The following is an 18209-nucleotide window of genomic DNA, read 5'->3' as shown; positions in this document are numbered from 1 at the left end:
TATTATGAGCACAGATGAAGTATTTGAATAATATCACCACTTATAATTTGTGTTATTTTAACCTTTTTACATCCGAGTCACCTCAAACATGTTAAAATAAAGTGTTTCCAAAAATGATTTTCTACACAAACAGTAACAGAAACAACAGATATTAAGATTTTCTATTCTTTCAAGACATTTTAAAGCAAATTTTAAGTACAGATGATTTTACTGTTTTTCTGAGCAGCTGAGTGTTAAAAATCTTTGTGCTTATTATTACTGGATGTTTCAGATTTGCTCCACACAGTAACAGCAGAAACCTGATGACCCACTCAACATCTCTGAGGGAACACTGACCAAAAGCATGAGGTCTCTGGATATCACCACAGACATTTTTGTGAAGCTGTGTTGCCTGCTGTCTTTGAATGTTGTGTTTGACTTTTTATGAATTTAATGAAATTAGATTTTTTAGTCCTCAGTGCAAGAAATTCCTGGGTTTGAATCCAGTTTGAGGCCTTTCTGTGTGGACTTTGCATGTTCTTCCTGTGTCTGTGTGGGTGCTCTCTGTGTACTCCAACTTCTTCCCACAGGCCAAAACATGCATGGGGGCTAGGTTAATGGGTGATCTTGAAGCCATGCGACACAGCTATTCTAGTTATTATAGTATATATTTTATTTCTGTTTAGCTTCAGTAAATTTCAAGACTGTTCTTGTTTTAATTGATTTTTTATTGTTTGAAAATGTTTAGTTTTAGTTCAGTTTTATTACTTTTATATATATTTCTTTAATTTCGTTGTATTTAGTGTCAACCAAATGTCAATGTCAACCAAACCGAAAACCAGTGCAGGTATTACAATAGAAACGTTTCACTTTTTTAAAACAGTTGACCCACTTGTCTTGTACATGTCCAGTGTCTCAAACACATCCATAAATACCATGTCAGGCACATTGTAATAACATTTTTACCAAACTACCAAATACTGAAACTAAGGCTATTTCCTCTATAAACTGATTTGTATTTCAAATTAGTTCATTAATTCATTTCTGTTGTTTGTTTTTATTTATTTAACTAAAATATTCATATCTAGTTTTAGTTTTTACTTTAGTTTTAGTTGAGTGGAATAACCTTAGGAACCTGTTCAGGGTGTACTCTGCCTCTCGCCTGACAACTGAGAAAGGCTCCAGCAACCCTGGATTGGATAAGCAGAAGAAAATGGATGGATGGAGGTTTTTAAGTATTAATTCCTCCCGGAGGTATTAAGGTTTTAATTGTGAGGGTCTAAACCAAATGGCCAGCACTTTGTCCAAAAATGTTTTGGTGTCTTTTTCCCCCCTTTTGTCATATTTGTTCATTATTTGTAGACCCTAGTTATACAGAAAATTAGATACAGCAGTAGAACTACAATGTTACAGATTTTAATTTTAGAGCTAGTGAGAGGAATGACAGAAATGAAGATGGGCTCATCCAGACCTGAAGATGCATTTATCTCTGTTCCCTGTCAATATAATCCAATAGGAAGGTTGTAACTCTATAGTGTTCTCCAAATACTTTGAAATCGTAATCCAACATTGCACGAGAAGAGAAAAAAAGCCCCAAATTATAATTTGTAAATTCATTGTGTTTGATAGCACCTAATCCCTTTAATTTCCAACTGTGAACTCCCAAGTCAGGATTTACTGATCATGCTGGAAACTAGAAGAAGAATCCTAAATGCTCCTACGTGACCTTTTTTATGCTGCTGGGGGGTTCCCATGATGCATTGAGTATTTCTTCTTCAATCAGCTTTCTCACTCACTATGTGTTAACAGACCTCTCTGCATTGAATCATACCTGTTATTAATCTCTGGCTCTCATCCACAGCATGTCGTTATCCTGTCTTCCTTCTCTCACCCCAACCGGTCGCAGCAGATGGCTGCACCTCCCTGAGCCTGGGTCTGCTGGAGGTTTCTTCCTGTTAAAAGGGAGTTTTTCCTTCCCACTGTTGCCAAGGTGCTTGCTCATAGGGGGTCATATGATTCTTGGGTTTTTCTCTGTATCTATTATTGTAGGGTCTTACAATATAACGAGCCTTGAGGCCACTGTTGTTGTGATTTGGCGCTATATAAATAAAATTGAAAATGGAATAGTAATAATTAAGAATTTTTAAAAAAGTGTTCATCATCCAACATTGTTTCACGCCTTTATTATTCGTACACGGCCAGCATGTTGCAGCATCTAATTTCAATCTAAGAACCTTAATGTAGTTTGGCAACTTTTCCTAATGTTAGTGGCTCCATAATATAGTTATTTTTCTGTTTGCCTAAGAAGTGAAATAACCCTGGTTTGATCCTGATTAGCAGCACAAATTACTAATATATGAAGGTGTCTGTTGTGATGAGCTCTTGTGAAAAAGGGAACAGCTGAAAGTATATTTTTCTTCTTTTTTTAATGTTTTTTTTTCCAGTGTACTTTAAGTATAGATGAAACTGTGTTTTTAACCTATAGTGTTTGTAAACTTTAATCCCTTTGATTTATTTAAAAACAAACAAACAAAAAACTCCACTTCCTCTGAGGCAGGGTGTTACCTGCCTGCCAGCCACTCCCATCTGCGCTGCACAAACACCTCCTCTTCCTGCCTTTCTCAGTTCTCCGCTCTGCTTTCCCCTGCACCCGCTTTACTCATGTTGGATTTACCTTTCTATTATATGTATAGATGCAGTTGCACCTGTGCAGTCTGATCCACACAGTTCCAGTTTGTTTTTAACCGAATCTGTTTGTGGACTTTGCTTTTTGCTCGATTTTTATTTTTCCCGCCTGTTTCCTGTTTGTGTCTCGCTGCTTACTTCGCATCTCCCTCAGCAGCCTTTTCCTGCATTACTTCTAACAAAAGGTGAGCAGTTTGAACTTTTAATCTGAATTTAATATCAGTGTCTCTGATTATATATGCATTAAAGAAGAAGCTGGTCACAAATGTCTAATCTGTAAAGCAGTACTGTCTGGTTAAATATTACATTTTATATTTCAGTTTCAGTTTCATTTCTTGGTCATGGATGATTTCGTAAGAACCAAACTGGTTGAATGGGGGCTAAGTGAGTGGGTGGAGAAATTTAAAGGTAAAGTATTAACGTGAATCCCTGATGGGTACAGATATTGATCCTGATGTGATCTGTTAACTGTAAAACAGCTCATAGATTTTTCACTCATCTAACAAGAATTTCTGAAGCAAGTTGAAAATAAACTTTATCTCTGCAACTTTATTTTTAATTACAGATGAACAAATCGATGCTGAAAGTCTGTATGATCTTGATGATCGAGAAATTGATAATTTGATCACAAAAGCTGGACCAAGAGTGAAATTCAAGAAGAACCTCAAGCTGTTAAAGGTAATTAAGTTTTTTTTAAACAATTATTGCTATTTCAGTGTACAGCGGTGAATTTTTGTTAGAACTATCTGGATATTAAAAAAAGTTACTTGCAGTAATATTATATAATGTAATTTTTGTTAACTCTTTACTAAGATGGATTTACAATGTTTTTACTGTTGTAGGAAGAACAAAATAAGCTACACAAAAATACCACTGTGTGTTGGAACCTCAGAGAGTGAACACCAAGTGACCCACTGGTGTTTGACAATGTCTCACTGGCAGTAATTATTTGTGGAGTAGTTTTATTAATTTTTAACTAACATAGATTTGAATTGTTTTGATTGTGGCAGGAAAAACGAAACTCAAATCAGGAAACAGTCATTTCTTTTCAAGTAAGTTTAAAACTGTTTTTTCCTTCAGATTTAATGTCCATATGACAAATACAATTTTAATACATTTTTAAGAGCTCAATATTCTACACGGCTTTGTACTTTTTATCAACAGTGTGAACAGGAGCATGAAGAAGCAGCTGATGTGGTTCAGGTAAGGGTTCTACTGAATTTCAGACATATGAGCCAACTACCTGAGACAAAGTAAAGCTCCATTCTCTGGTCTATAGAGACTGACCACTCTCTACAGAAACCAGTAAATGACTGAATCTAAAAACTTAATTCATAGGGGGTTGGAGAATATACATTTTGCTCTAGCTAGGGGGTTCGCCAACCGTCTCTGTAGGTCTTCGTGACTGGGACTTAATAGAATTGTCTCACAGATGTTTACTAAGAAGAAGGTAATTTATAATATATTCTTCATCAGTCTGCTGCTTGAAAACATAACTGCATGTAAGTTTGTTGATTGTAAAACTTGAATGTTAGTGTCCTTTAAATGTTGTTAAAGAGCAATGCCAATGCAAATAGTGATAATTTCCTGTATAACTCATATTCATCCTCAGGTCTTGCCATCCACAAGTGATACAGGTGAGACACATGCATCGTATTTATTGCATCTCATATTAGTCTGTGTTTTAAAGACACCAATAGTTTTTGCAATCTACATAACTTTACTAAGAATAAATTACAATGCTGAGAGAAACACATTTTTAGTTCTTGTTTTTTGTTGTTTTTATCCAATCAGGAAAGAGAAAATCAGACCTTCAAAGTAACCCCAGCAGGTTGCAGTCACCAGCTAAGCGACAGCGTCTGTCAATGCCAGGATTTGAAGGTATTTATGTTTCTTTCTAAACAGTGTCACAGTTTAAGCCACTATAGGGTTAAATTTCTTCGAAGCACAATTTGACCAACATGCCAGTTTCATCTTTGATGCTAGAAATTACTTTTTCTTTGGCCTGTTGTCAAAATTTAACAGTCACATGATGCATGATATAGTAAGTTTGATTGGTAAGTGGTCACATTATGCTCCTCATATACTCTAATTCACACAGGTTTGCTTTTTTTTTTTTAAACATGAGATTTTACATTTTCTGGTTATTCTAGTCTATAAATCATAAATAGTTCTTTCCTTTCTTTGTCCACAGAATCAATCATACTGTCTGATGTGAAAAGCATCATGACATTTGTACATGAAAGACTAAATGACCAAGACAAACTCAGTGCTTTCTTGAAGTGAGTATTAAGTTTTTTTCATATTCTCTGATGTATGGGCCTGGTTCCACTCCTGATCGTGTGACAGTTTCACAAACAGATCAAAGAGAGATTGTTTTTAAAGAAAGCAAAAATGCAGAAAATGGCTGTAAAACATCCTCAGAAGCTGCTAGTTATGTGTAATTTAAACACACACAGAAGATGGTTATGGGCTCAAATTGTGGTCATAAATATTTTGTACTTGACACATACAAATCCTGATTTACAAGTACAAAACTGATTTACACATACAAAATATTTATGACCACAATTTGAGCCCATAGATGGTCCCTTTTCAAGAGTCTTGACTCACACAAAAATAAGCAGTATATTTAAATCACGACAATTAAAATGATTCAGTCCATACACACTTTATGGATGTCACACTATTTACACCAAGATACAGTCACAGGAATGAGTAACTACATCGATGAGGATTTAGAATCACCAATTAACCTAAACGCGCTAATTGCACGTCTTTGGACTGTTGGAGAAAGCCGGAATACCTGGAGAGAACCGAGGCAAACATGGATGAGAGAGAGATGAGAGATGAAATAGACTTTATTTGTCAGTTGCAAGTCTTTTGCCCACAACCGAGATGACAGACCTTGCCGACCGTACATACAATACAAACATCACATTGGGGAGACAGGTCAGGCCAGGTAGCGAGGAAAAAAACATCAAAATATGTAACACAAAAGGATAATACAGGAATGCACAGATATCAACACACCATAACACAATAAACACAGACAAGCAACATGCGAAAGTGTTCCAGTGTGTACATCTGATCTGGGACCGCTGCAATCTTCGACTGCGCCTCCAACTGACCCGATGTCCACATCAGAGGGGAGGTAAGCGTTGGAGGTGGCGTTTGGTAGGGAGGGTGATGCGTCAGTGAGTGCTTATCAGTATCAGTATATGTATGTGTCTGCGTGTCCATAGTTCAGCTGAGACAGTGTCCTTCGCCCTGCCAGGCTAAGTAAACAGTCTTCCAGCCAACCCAGGTGGCCTTGTATGGAATGGGAAGGAACAGACTCAACACAGTCGTTATCAGGGAGTTTTTGTTCAGCTCCAGCCTTGAGCCCACAGCTGGCGCCGAAGGGGTAGCCGCATTGGAGATAACACGTAAACTCAAAACAAAAAGTCCCCCAGCCAGATGGTGGTGTGAGAGAACTATGCCAAACATCATGCCACCGTGCTGCCTGTACATGAACCCTTTTGGTTCAGTATTCATCAATTTGTTTCTTGTGTCAGATTGTATAATGTGTTGGTTCTTTGTCCAATTATTATTAAGTTATACTGCCCACATACAGCAGTACAAATATAGATGATGAAATAATTTAGTAGTAAAATAAAACTACATACAGTAAACAATTAGTGGAACAAGTGTATAAAACTGAAATATGTAGTAATAATTCATTGAATAATCACTACCATGATTATAATGCTCTTTTAAACTCTCACTTTTAAAGCATGCTTAAAAATGTTTTCATGACTGAATCAATTAACCCATGTTTAAAATCTTGTTCAACAGGAAAAAGATCAGTGATTTGGAGATAGAAAAGAGGGAGCTGGTTGGTGTCTTTGGTAAAACTGGGGCTGGAAAGAGCTCTTTGATAAATGCCATCATCAAAGAGAAGAATCTTTTACCCTCAGGAAGCATCAATGCCTGCACCTCAGTCATGATCAAAGTGGAAGCTAACAGAGATAGCTTAAAGTATGAGGCAGAAATTGAGTTCATCACAAAGGAGGTAAAATGAGTTCTGAAAGTTTGATTTTTACTTAAACCTATAACACGTGTTACACTGCAGTTCTTGCAGCTTAAGGCTGGGTACATACCTCAATAAATGGCATGTCATCTATTTTTGTAGGAGTGGAAAGAAGAGTTGTGGTCATTTCGTCAGTTTCTTGACAATAATAAAAATCAGAAAAAGGAAGACGATGATTATCATGATGCTGTTGAAAAGCTGTCAGCACTGTATGGAGAAGACTGGACAAGGTCCTTTGAAAACCTCATGGATCGCAAATATTTCAAAGAAATTCCAGAATTTCTCCAATCCAGGCGGAAGATTTTGACATGTGAATCAGTAAGACAAAAACTCTCATATTACTACTATAACAGACAGTCATGATAGACTACACACGGGATGCTGGGAAGGACACACAGGTGAAACTAGGACAACCTGGACACAAAAGGGAACTGACCAAATAATCAGATTATGCTGAGATCCCATAATGCCATTTAGATGATCACACATCCAGAAAAAAAAAATCTCTTGTAATAACTGTGGTTAACAGATCCCAAGACTGGTCCATTATGTAGAGCAGTGTTTTCCAACCACTCTGAGAAATGATCAGGTGTGCTGTGGAAGACAACTACCTGCTCTAATTAAATGGGTTACCAACTGCTAGTAATACAGAAGAAGAAGAAGAAATTACACAATAGTCATACTGTGAGTGAGACGATGCAGCACGTAATAACAACAGATAAATATTTGGAAAGAAAAAGTAGTCAATCTGACCTGGGTCCAGGAGAAAATTCCGACCCAGATGAAAGCCCCAGCATGAGTAGTGGTAGAAAGAAAGCTAAAAAGGTATATTTTAGACAAACCGAGCCCGGTGCGCGGAAAAATTATCAATATGGTTTTTGGACATTTTTGTTTGGTGGTGTGCCGTGTGATTTTTCTAATGTGAAAAATGTGCCGTGGCTCCAAAAGGTTGTGAAACACTGATGCAGAGCATGATTTATTCATTTTTTACATCGCAGTACGTCTTCACACAACAGTGATCAGTTCCTTGTTTTAACCTACTCTTACCCTTTTAAAATCGCTCTGTAGAAATTCACTGCTGAGCAAAGTCAACAAAGATTAAATCAAAGTGGCCACAAACTTTAGTAAATCAGTGTCTGACAGTCGGTTGCATCAGGAATGGCATAGTGTAAAACCCTGACAGTCAAAACATGCCAAGTTATCCGCTGTAGGGACCTCTTGCAAGTAGTTTCTGCTAATAGTAATTCTGGCTGTTGAGAACAAGAGTGTACTTAGTGTGATTTAAATAGAGAATAATAAAAAAAAAAAATCTATTTTCATTTTCGTTTTGAATAATAATTAGGCACGTTCTTGAAAAAATCAAATGGTTGATTGTTCTAAAAAGGATTTCACATGACCTGATTTTTTTATGTCACTGACTTTTTAATGGTTTTTTTAAAGCACTATCTGCAAGGACTGAAATTACACTGCCCTGTTTTACTTTTAATATTTATTGCAGGCTAATGAACTCTCTGCAAAATGTGTCAAGTACACAAGAAGTGAGTCAAAACAAGGAGAAGGTAATGAAGGAAAAACATGGTTTTGGCCACTAGTGAAGTGTGTGACTGTCAGGGTGCCAAACAATCCTTTTCTCCAGCATGTCACACTTGTGGACCTTCCTGGAAATGGTGACTGTAACAAGAGCAGAGATCAGATGTGGAAAGGGGTAATTCACATTTACTGTTCTTTGCTTATACTGTGTTGTCTGTAAACAGTCATCTTTCAATGAAGCACTGAGACATGTTATTCTCCTTTCAGATAGTTGGAGATTGTTCTACTGTGTGGATTGTGACTGAAATTAACCGAGCAGCATCAGATAAAGCAGCCTGGGGGATCCTGGAAAGTGTCAGTAGTCTGATTGGAAATGGTGGCGAATGTCAGCAAATTCACTTTATCTGCACCAAGTCTGATCTTGTTGATGATTCAGATGATCTGTAAGTAAATTTTAAATGCTGATCAACTACAGGGTGTTTCCATGTAAGATCAATCCAGGCTAGACAAAGAATGAAGCACAGGGTTGAGCCTTTGTTGTAATTAATACAGAACATTTGGGTCAAAAGGAGTCTCAGAAGCAGATACAATTTTATAAAGTTTTGTGAGGATGGTGGACTGAGTAATAAAGAGAGAGGGAGGGGAACAGCGGAGAGTGGGAAAGGCAGTGGAATTATTTTGTTCTGGAGGGACAGCAAGAGAGAAGAGGGTGAGCAATAACAGGAGAGCAGGAGGAGAAAGAGATGCAAATGACATCATGGCAGCTTTAATGTATGTTGCACATAATGTATGAGATTATAGGAAATCATGTATATCCTGGTCCTTACAGTCGAATAATTCAACTATTTTACACTGTAAAGCAAAGGTGTAATTATAGCAACAAAGTTAAAGTAGTTGCTGTGACAAAAAAAAAATTGTATGTAAACATGTCAGCGTGTGGTGACGTCACGATCCAAATAAAACATGCTGGCCTTTCTCCGAGTGCTTTAAGTATAAATGGTACCAATCTCCCATATTTGCGAGTTCATTTGTTTTTTAAACAGTCAAAATAAACAAATAAAGTCATTAACCCTTTAAGACCTACCGTAGAACCAAGTCCGCCAGAGCTTATCTTTATATTTTTACATGCTGTAGTGCCATTTTTAGGAGCATTTCAAGATGCTATACATCAATACAACCGTTATAGCCCAAATTTTAATAATATGTATGCATTAAGTCCATAGTAACTACATAAATTGCAAGAAAGTACAATAAAGTACAAAAAAATTGAAAATCGCTTTTGTTTTTTTTCCATATATTTCTTGTTAGAGAAATTTAAGAGGTTTATCCCTCAAAACTGTAAATACAAGAAGTTGCACAAAATAGTTTCCAACAACAGGAAAATTTATTTTGAGTGTCTTCATAGTTTTATTTTTGAGACACACCAATTTTTATATACAGCAGGAAAAACGAAAATAAATATTGTAATCCAAATTTGCAAAAAAACAGCATGTGCATCAAAATAAAAATAAACAATGAGTTGCAGGTGTGCAACAGTCAGGGAAAGCTCTGCTTGGTCAGAAGGGAGATTCCCACATTTTCACCTAAAGGCCAAGAATAAATCAAAATCACCCAGCCTGCCCCAGATTATTGATGGTGATGGTGATGATAATAGTGATGATGGTAACAGTACATATGCACATTTCTTGTAGTTCATCAGCTGATATCCATGATCAGATAATTAAAAGAAACATTCAAGCCAAGGATGGAGTAAGGAAAGAATTCAACAAGAGAAGCAAGATTAATGTGAGTTTTATAGGCTGACAGAAAATAATACAGACTCTCCACAGTTGCAAGGATGCTTTAAAATAAAATCATTTTTCCCCAGAAACACTTCACTGATGACAGTTTCAAAGTGTTCACAGTGAGCTCCAAAGAGTTCCTAAAAGGGAAGCATCTAAGTCCAGAAGAAACTGGTAGGTGAAGTCTTGATGCACATGTTGTTTTAGTTTGCTCTGACTGAAAGAGGAATTATGTAATTTGAATTTAAGTATGTAATGTCAAACTGTGGCACTGAAATTTCTTCTTAACAGAAATAACCAAACTTCAGGGATTTTTGCAAGATCTGAATGACTGTCACTCAGAGACAGTAAACTATGTGAATGGAGCTTATGGGATTCTGTCTTTGATTGAAGGTGCCAGGCGCAGAAAAGAGGTGAGGTCAAGTTATCTATGTGGAACAATATTTTAATGACAAATTTAAAACTTCAAATGTTTCCATAACTCTGACACCTAACAAAATTTTAGTCATCAAGATTTCTTGACAGGCACTGAGTGACAACATTTCAAAATGATGAATAAAAATAAAAAGTTGTATTTATGTTATTACTGCTTTAATAGAAAATAAATATACTGTTTTAATTTCAGGGTGTTGGAAAAGCAGATGATGTATGTAAAGTCCTTGAGAAAAACATGACAGAACAACTTGATCAAGTGAAAAAAGCAGTTGAAAAAGCGATCAAGGATTTTGAACAATGTCTTACAGAAGGGGTTAAAAATTCCAAAACCTCTGAAGAAAAACTGAAATCCTTTTTGGACCGTGATGTATGTATCTGAATTATAATTAACATCATAGCAACAGATTTTGCACTTTATACGAGCATGTGTTTAGAAATGTTTTCCTGATTTGTTTCAGAAACAGCCTAGTTTTTTCAAGACACTAGAGGCTGTGGTTAGGAAAGACGGCATGCACAAAACAAAAAAAGGGGAACACATAAATCTCAACACAGTATTAGCTTCATGCTTGACTGACAGCATTGATGAAAAATTCAGAAAGACCTTCCCGTAAGAATAAACAAATTTTAAACTATCATATTACACTATACTTAAAATGATTAAAACAAACTTGTCAATACTGCCATCATGAAACATTTTTCAGAAATGATGTTAAAGGCGGATCTTTCAATGGAGTCATCAGTAGATTTTCACTTGACCCCAATTCGCTGATTCAAAAATACCAAGATGTCAAACTGCAGCTGATATTTCTCCAGACAGAGGTACGACATGAAACAATCCAGTTTATCAGTTCATTATAGCAGAATTGACCTATTCACTCTTCAAATGCTAATTTGGTTTATTAACTCATCCATGTTTCATGTTTTTAAGGAGGATAAAATTAAGGCAAAACTCAACAAAATAATCCTAAAAGAGAAGAAAATCATCTACAACAGTCTAACAGAGACAATTGAGAAAAACATGAAAAAGTGCTATGAAGGTAAGAAGATGGTCAACTTGTCACTATATTAAATCACAATTGTACATAAAAAAAATGTTTTGACAACGTTCATTTTCTTCTTGTAGATGCACGAAAAATTTCAGGAAAAGATGCACTGAAAAAAATGAGGAAGACTATTGAGACACATGTATCCTTAAATAGGAACATTTATGAGGACGCAAAAAAGACCATGTTGGAGAAGATGGATATATTGATGGTTTGTCAAATTATAACATATATTGAGACCAAGTTGTGTTTTTTCTATATCTGAGTGCTTTTGCTCAGTCTGAACATTCTCTAAACATTAGTGAGGCTGCTGTTAACATTTGTATTTTTCAGCATTACAAAGATTTAGTCTGCAATGATGAGCTGAACTGAAGAGCTTAAAGTATAAACTGGCCACAAGAACTCTAAACAAACATCTTCTCATTAATTCAGATGTTTCAGTTGTTTTGAACCTCAATATTTGACTCTGTGAAAAGTAATAAAAGCTCTGATGTTTAATTAGACGATCATCTGCAAGGAACTGAAGGAAACCTTGGACCACTCCATTAAACTCTCACTCAAGGCATCAGCTTTGAGTGAGAATCTCCCAGGTAAAGAAAATATAGGCTATGAAAGTAAATCATGTATGTTGAACAATGCCAAACACATGTTTTTATTTATTTGTTTGTTTTTCAGATGTTTCAAAGCATCTTGAAACTGTGCAGCAACATTACAATGAAGGTAAGTGTAGTCAAGAGGGAGAAGTGACATCACAGTACCCAGGTAAATATTTAAATGTTATTTCATGTCACAGGATTATTATTATTAACCGTTTTCTACTAAATTACTTTAACAGTTTCTATGAATTGTCAAAGAAATGGGGTACAATCTGACGACAATCCTAAGCACCTAAATATACAGTAACTTTTAATTTTTTTAGTGTTTAACGTCAATTATTGTCACAAGGGCGGAACAGACTCGGGGGCAGACCAGCTGAATTCAGAATGAAAGTCACAGGTGTTATTTACAATAACACCTGGTGAAACTTTATACATGTGGGGGTAGGGATTTTCAGAGGTCCAGGGAAGGAAGGGAAGCAGGTCCAAAACACACACTCCACTCCTTCGTCCTCTTCAGACACTCACACTCTGCTCCACTTCACTGTACTTTGCCAGACTTCTGGGAAATAGGTCAGGGAATTCCAGGGAATCTATTTCCAAGAAATCACAATCAGAACAGGCTACAGAATCACACAGCCAGGGCTTTGCTAACTGAGGTTACTCAACAATCCAGCGAAGAATATGTCTGTGTAGGTTCTCAGTCATCCAGGTCATCATAGTCTAAGGAGCTTGGAAAGAAAAGCTACTGGATTTCTTTAAGTTGCTTGAAGACGTTTCACCTCTCATCTGAGAAGCTTCTTCAGTTCTAAGGTCAAATGGTGGAGAGTCCCAGATTTAAGCCCTGTGGGAGTGTCCCCCCAAGAGGGACAATGGACCCCCTATGGATCCTCTACCTAATCACATGAGCCAAGGTGTGAAGACGGGTGTAAGTCACAATCAGCCAAGGTTTCGGGTGAGCTCATTGTGAAACCTAGCCCCACCCTATCATGTGATTTCCTGAGGTTACAAGGCCCAGGATGTGAGTGGACGTTGAAGCGAGATCGATCAACTGCAGACCAGACAACAAACGGAGGAGGCACCAGACAAATGCAATCAAATGATGAGTTTATTAACACCGGAGAGGAACCATCAGCATATGTCTTCCTCTGACAAAAATACATTGAATGCTGGTTTTATAGCATAGAAAATTAACGCCCACACATACACGTCAACACAGGTCAAAAATACATTGTTTACAGACATGAGCACATCTCGTACATCTTAATAACTATAAACAGTCATATAACTTCTCTTTTCTATAACACCTGCCTTTTAAGGTAATAAACTTCAAGCTTCGGGATCGTTAAGAGCTAATAATTGACCCTCGTCACCAATCACTAAGTAGACTGAATTGCAGCAAGTCTCAAAAAGAAGCAGAAGACACTTGGGCCTTCGCTCAGGCCTGCTACTAGATTTAATGTGTATTGTAAGCATGCATGCAATTAACCTGCTATGTTCTCATCTTCCCTCAACATGTATCACCTGGACACTCTCACCAGTGAAGCTTAAAACCCTCTTGGATGGAACATCAACTCTAAACAAGCACAGATATGCATTGTGTATAGAATGAACTCAACCTGTGAATAGAAAGGTCAATGTGATGACAAACATATTCAATGCAATATGAACCCTATAAGAAATATTACTGATAATACTGTAAAACATGTTATTAATGCATTTATCATAAGGCAGGTTATATGGTAACAGTAAAAGAATCTCTGAATCCCAACAGCGTTAAGGCGTCTGGGAAGGGATCTCAAAACTGGATTATAGATGGCAGACAGTTGGTGTCCCAGATGCCTTAACGCACACTCACAGAGGTGAAACGTCTTCAAGCAACTTAAAGAAGTCTAGACGCTTTTCTTTCCAAGCTCCTTAGACTCAAGCGAAGAATTCCACTGAACCACCATCTTAAATAGTGGCTTAGGCAATTAGGCAGATCAGAGAGATTTGTGGCAGGTGGGTGATTACACCAGGTGCATGGGCCAAGGGCAGGAGCCCAGCTGAGCTCCGCCCAGGCAGACAGAGGAGGAACAGGGGAGAAAGAGAGAGACAAACAAAAACCAACATGTAGCCTGCAAACTAGGGCTACGTCCACACTAATGTGTTTTTGTTTGAAAACGCATAGATTTCTCTCCGTTTTGGCCTCCTGTCCACACTGAGACGGCGTTTTCGCTGAAGGAAAACGATCTCGAAAACGCATACATTTGAAAACTGTGCTTTTGCGTTACAGTGTGGACAGCGAAAACGGAGACTTTTTGAAAACGATGATTGGTCATATGATGCAGTCATGTCACCAATTAAACTAAGATAGCGGAGGGCATTATACAGCAGTTGTCTTGTTTGCTCTCAATTTTGACAGCCCTATTAAAGATTAATATCAGTTTGTACATGCTTCAGATAGCTTTTCTTCAAATTCTTTAATTCTCACTCGCTTTTGTAATTTTGTACTTTTGTGTTACTTGCAGCAACAACTCCACCTCATTGTTAGTCCATTTAAAAAACTTGGTGCTTTTCCTCAACATTTTGCCGCGACGTTTCAACGAGACGGAAAGTAAATAAACGGCAGACAGAAATGAGGCAGGTTGAATCGTCTTGCGTTTCACGCATGAGCAGTACTGGAACGTAAGCGTTCTCGGCCATTTCAATGTGGATGCACAACTCCGTGAAAACGACTGAAAACGCTTGTGTGGACGCGGTGCGTTTTCAGACAAAAACGCCGTTTTCAAATCTATCCGGGCTAGTGTGGACGTAGCCTAGGTCACCCCAGGAGACACAGAGACCATGACAATTACAAGTTTGTCATAATTTAAGATCAGAAATCGCCATGCTAAACTACATATGGCCATTTAAGAGCTGTCCTTTTCTATTTTCATCATCTCAGCTAAAAAACAAACAAAAAACAAACAAAAAAAAAACAGCTGGTTCTTATCTCACATTGTGCCAGGTAATTTTATGCACCAGTGCCCTAAAAATCCAGACTTCTCTCTGATAAAACGTTTGATTCTTACATTGGATGAGAGTTTTAAAGTGTTAAAGTATGACACCACATACTTTATCTACTTTAAAAGAAGTTTACTTGCAGCTGCTAAACAACTGCTAACAGTGGCGAAAACAGCAGCACTACCAACATAAACGTTCAGGACATGCTCAAAAACTTCCCTGAATATTGTCCACAGTCTTTGGACAGAAGTAACTTATCGACTGATATCGGACTGACAGCTGAGGTAAACATGCTGAATTTGTTATTGCTGCGCACAGACAAAGTATTTGAATAATATCACCACTTATAATTTGCGCTATTTTACCCTTTTTACATCCGAGTCACCTCAAACGTGTTAAAATAAAGTGTTTCCAAAAATGATTTTCTACACAAACAGTAACAGAAACAACAGATATTAAGATCTTTTATTCTAGGGTGAGGAGCTTTCAAGACATTTTAAAGCACATTTTAAGTACTGACACTTGTACTGTTTGCCTGAGTAGCTGAGTGTTAAAAATCTTTGTGCTTATTATTACTGGATGTTTCAGATTTGCTCCACACAGTAACAGCAGAAACCTGATGACCCACTCAACATCTCTGAGGGAACACTGACCAAAAGCATGAGGTCTCTGGATATCACCACAGACATTTTTGTCAAGTTGTGTTGCCTGCTGTCTTTGAATGTTGTGTTTGACTTTTAATGAATTTAATGAAATTAGATTTTTTAGTCCTCACTGCAAGAAAGTCCTGGGTTTGAATCCAGTTTGAGGCCTTTCTGTGTGGACTTTGCATGTTCTTGCTGTGTCTGCGTGGGTGCCCTCCTGGTACTCCAACTTCTTCCCACAGGCCAAAAACATGCATGGGGGTTACAGTGGGTTAAAAAAAGTATTTAGTCAGCCACCAAGTTCTCCCACTTAAAGAGATGAGAGAGGCCTGTAAGTTTCAACTATGAGACATAAAATGAGAAAAAGAATCCAGAAAATTACGTTGTCTGATTTTTATAGAATTTATTTGCAAATTATGGTGGAAAATAAGTATTTGGTTAATAACAAAAGTTCATCTCAATACTTCGTTTTGTACCCTTTGTTGGCAATGACAGAGGTCAAACGTTGTCTCTTAGTCTTCACAAGGTTTTCACACACTGTTGCTGGTATTTTGGCCCATTCCTCCATTCACATCTCCTCTAGAGCAGTGATGTTTTGGGGCTGTCGCTGGGCAACAAAGATTCAAAGATTTTCTATGGGGTTGCGATCTGGAGACTGGCTAGGCCATTCCAATGCTTCTTACAAAGTCACTCCTTCATTACCCGGGCGGTGTGTTTGGGATCATTGTCATGCTGAAAGACCCAGCCACGTTTCATCTTCAATGACATTGCTGATGGAAGGAGGTTTTCACTCAAAATCTCACGATAGTTAGAGACAACGTTTGACCTCTGTCATTGCCAAGAAAGGGTACAAAACTAAAAAAAAAAATACATGGCCCCATTCATTCTTTCCTTTACACGGATCAGTCGTCCTGGTCCCTTTGCAGAAAAACAGCCCCAAAGCAGGATGTTTTCACGCCCTTGCTTCACAGTAGGTATGGTGTTCTTTGGATGCAACTCAGCATTCTATCTCCTCCAAAAACGACAAGTAGAGTTTTTACCAAAAAGTTCTATTTTGGTTTCATCTGACCATATGACATTCTCCCAATCCTCTTCTGGATTGGGAGAATGTCATTCACTGGGCCCCCCCGTGTGGTTTTGGGATTTTTGCTCACTGTTCTTGTCATCATTTTGACCCCATGGGAGATTATCAGTGGTCTTGTATGTCTTCCATTTTCTAGTAATTGCTCCCACAGTTGATTTCATCACACCAAGTCTTCCCAGCCTGGTGCAGGTCTACAATTATGTTTCTGGTGTCCTTGGACAGCTCTTTGTCTTGGCCATAGTAGAGTTTGGAGTGTGAGTGTTTGAGGTTGTGGGCAGGTGTCTTTTATACAGGTAACGACTTCAAACAGGTGCATTAATTAATACAGGTAATGAATGGACAGAGGACCCTCTTACAGAAGTTGTTACAGGTCTGTGAGAACCAGAAATCTTGCTTGTTTGTAGGTGACCAAATACTTATTTTCCACCATAATTTGCAAATAAATTCTTTAAAAATCAGACAGCGTGATTTTCTGGATTTGTTTTTCTCATTTTGTCTTTCATAGTTGAGGTATACCTATGATGAAAATTACAGGCCTCTCTCATCTTTTTAAGTGGGAGAACTTGCACAGTTGGTTGCTGACTAAATACTTTTTTGCCTCACTGTAGGTTAATTGGTGATCTTGAATACGGAAGTACATGTAAGTAAGAATGATTGTGTTTCACTGTTAGCTGTATGACAAAATTATTATAGTTTTGTATTTTGTAATTCATTTTTATTTTATTTCATTTTAACTTTTTGTTTTTATTTCTGTTTAGTTTCAGTAAGTTCCAAGACTGTTCTTGTTTCAATTATTTTTTATTGTTTGAAAATGTTTAGTTTTAGTTCAGTTTTATTAGTTTTATAATTTTTTTAATTATTGTTGTATTTAGTGCAAATGTCAGAGGCAAACTTGAGGAAAACCAGTGCAGGTATTACCATAGAAACATTTCACTTTTTGAAAACAGTTGACCCACTTGTCTTGTAGATGTCCAGTGTCTCAAACACGTCCATCAATGCCATGTCAGGCACATTGTAATAACATTTTTACCAAACTAACAAATACTAAAACTAAAACTATTTCCTCTATAAACTGATTTGTATTTCAAATTAGTTCATATAGTTGTTTCTGATGTTTGTTGTTTTTATTTTGTTTAACTAAAATATTCATATCTAGTCTTAGTTTTTAGTTTAGTTTTAGTTGAGTGGAATAACCTTAGCAACCTGTTCAGGGTGTACTCTGCCTCTCGCCTGACAACTGGGAAAGGCTCCAGCAACTCCGAATTGGATAAGCAGAAGAAAATGGATGGATGGAGATTTTTAAGTATTAATTCCTCCCAGGGGTATTAAGGTTTTAATTGTGAGGGTCTAAACCAAATGGCCAGCATTATTCATT

At 37.3% G+C, this 18209-nt stretch overlaps 2 protein-coding genes across 8 annotated transcripts in view; both read left to right on the top strand.

Annotated features, from left to right (window-relative positions):
- The window catches only part of LOC102081603 (nuclear GTPase SLIP-GC), an 83953-nt gene that overhangs the window by 50775 nt on the left and 14969 nt on the right, over positions 1-18209 (top strand). The gene's annotated exons all lie outside the window — the stretch shown is intronic.
- On the top strand, positions 2576-12892 carry LOC100702553 (nuclear GTPase SLIP-GC). Of its 4 annotated transcripts, none has more exons than XM_019357917.2 (22): positions 2577-2849; positions 2991-3072; positions 3230-3342; positions 3675-3716; positions 3829-3867; positions 4277-4301; positions 4459-4545; positions 4859-4946; positions 6502-6718; positions 6839-7054; positions 8235-8441; positions 8534-8709; positions 9958-10051; positions 10134-10221; positions 10339-10460; positions 10673-10849; positions 10941-11089; positions 11184-11301; positions 11411-11519; positions 11606-11736; positions 12028-12115; positions 12201-12892. In XM_019357917.2, exons 2-22 carry the CDS (start codon positions 3006-3008, stop codon positions 12395-12397), a joined length of 2550 nt encoding a protein of 849 aa, XP_019213462.1. In that variant the 5' UTR covers positions 2577-2849; positions 2991-3005; the 3' UTR covers positions 12398-12892. The 4 variants fall into 4 exon arrangements, with proteins under 4 accessions (XP_019213463.1, XP_019213465.1, XP_019213462.1 ...); XM_019357916.2 differs by having other exon boundaries at positions 2985-3072; XM_019357918.2 differs by lacking the exon at positions 3675-3716 and having other exon boundaries at positions 2576-2849; positions 2985-3072.

This window comes from Oreochromis niloticus, linkage group LG4 (genome assembly GCF_001858045.2).
Source record: "Oreochromis niloticus isolate F11D_XX linkage group LG4, O_niloticus_UMD_NMBU, whole genome shotgun sequence".
Lineage (NCBI taxonomy): Eukaryota > Metazoa > Chordata > Actinopteri > Cichliformes > Cichlidae > Oreochromis > Oreochromis niloticus.
This window is presented reverse-complemented; position numbering and strand designations above follow the sequence as displayed.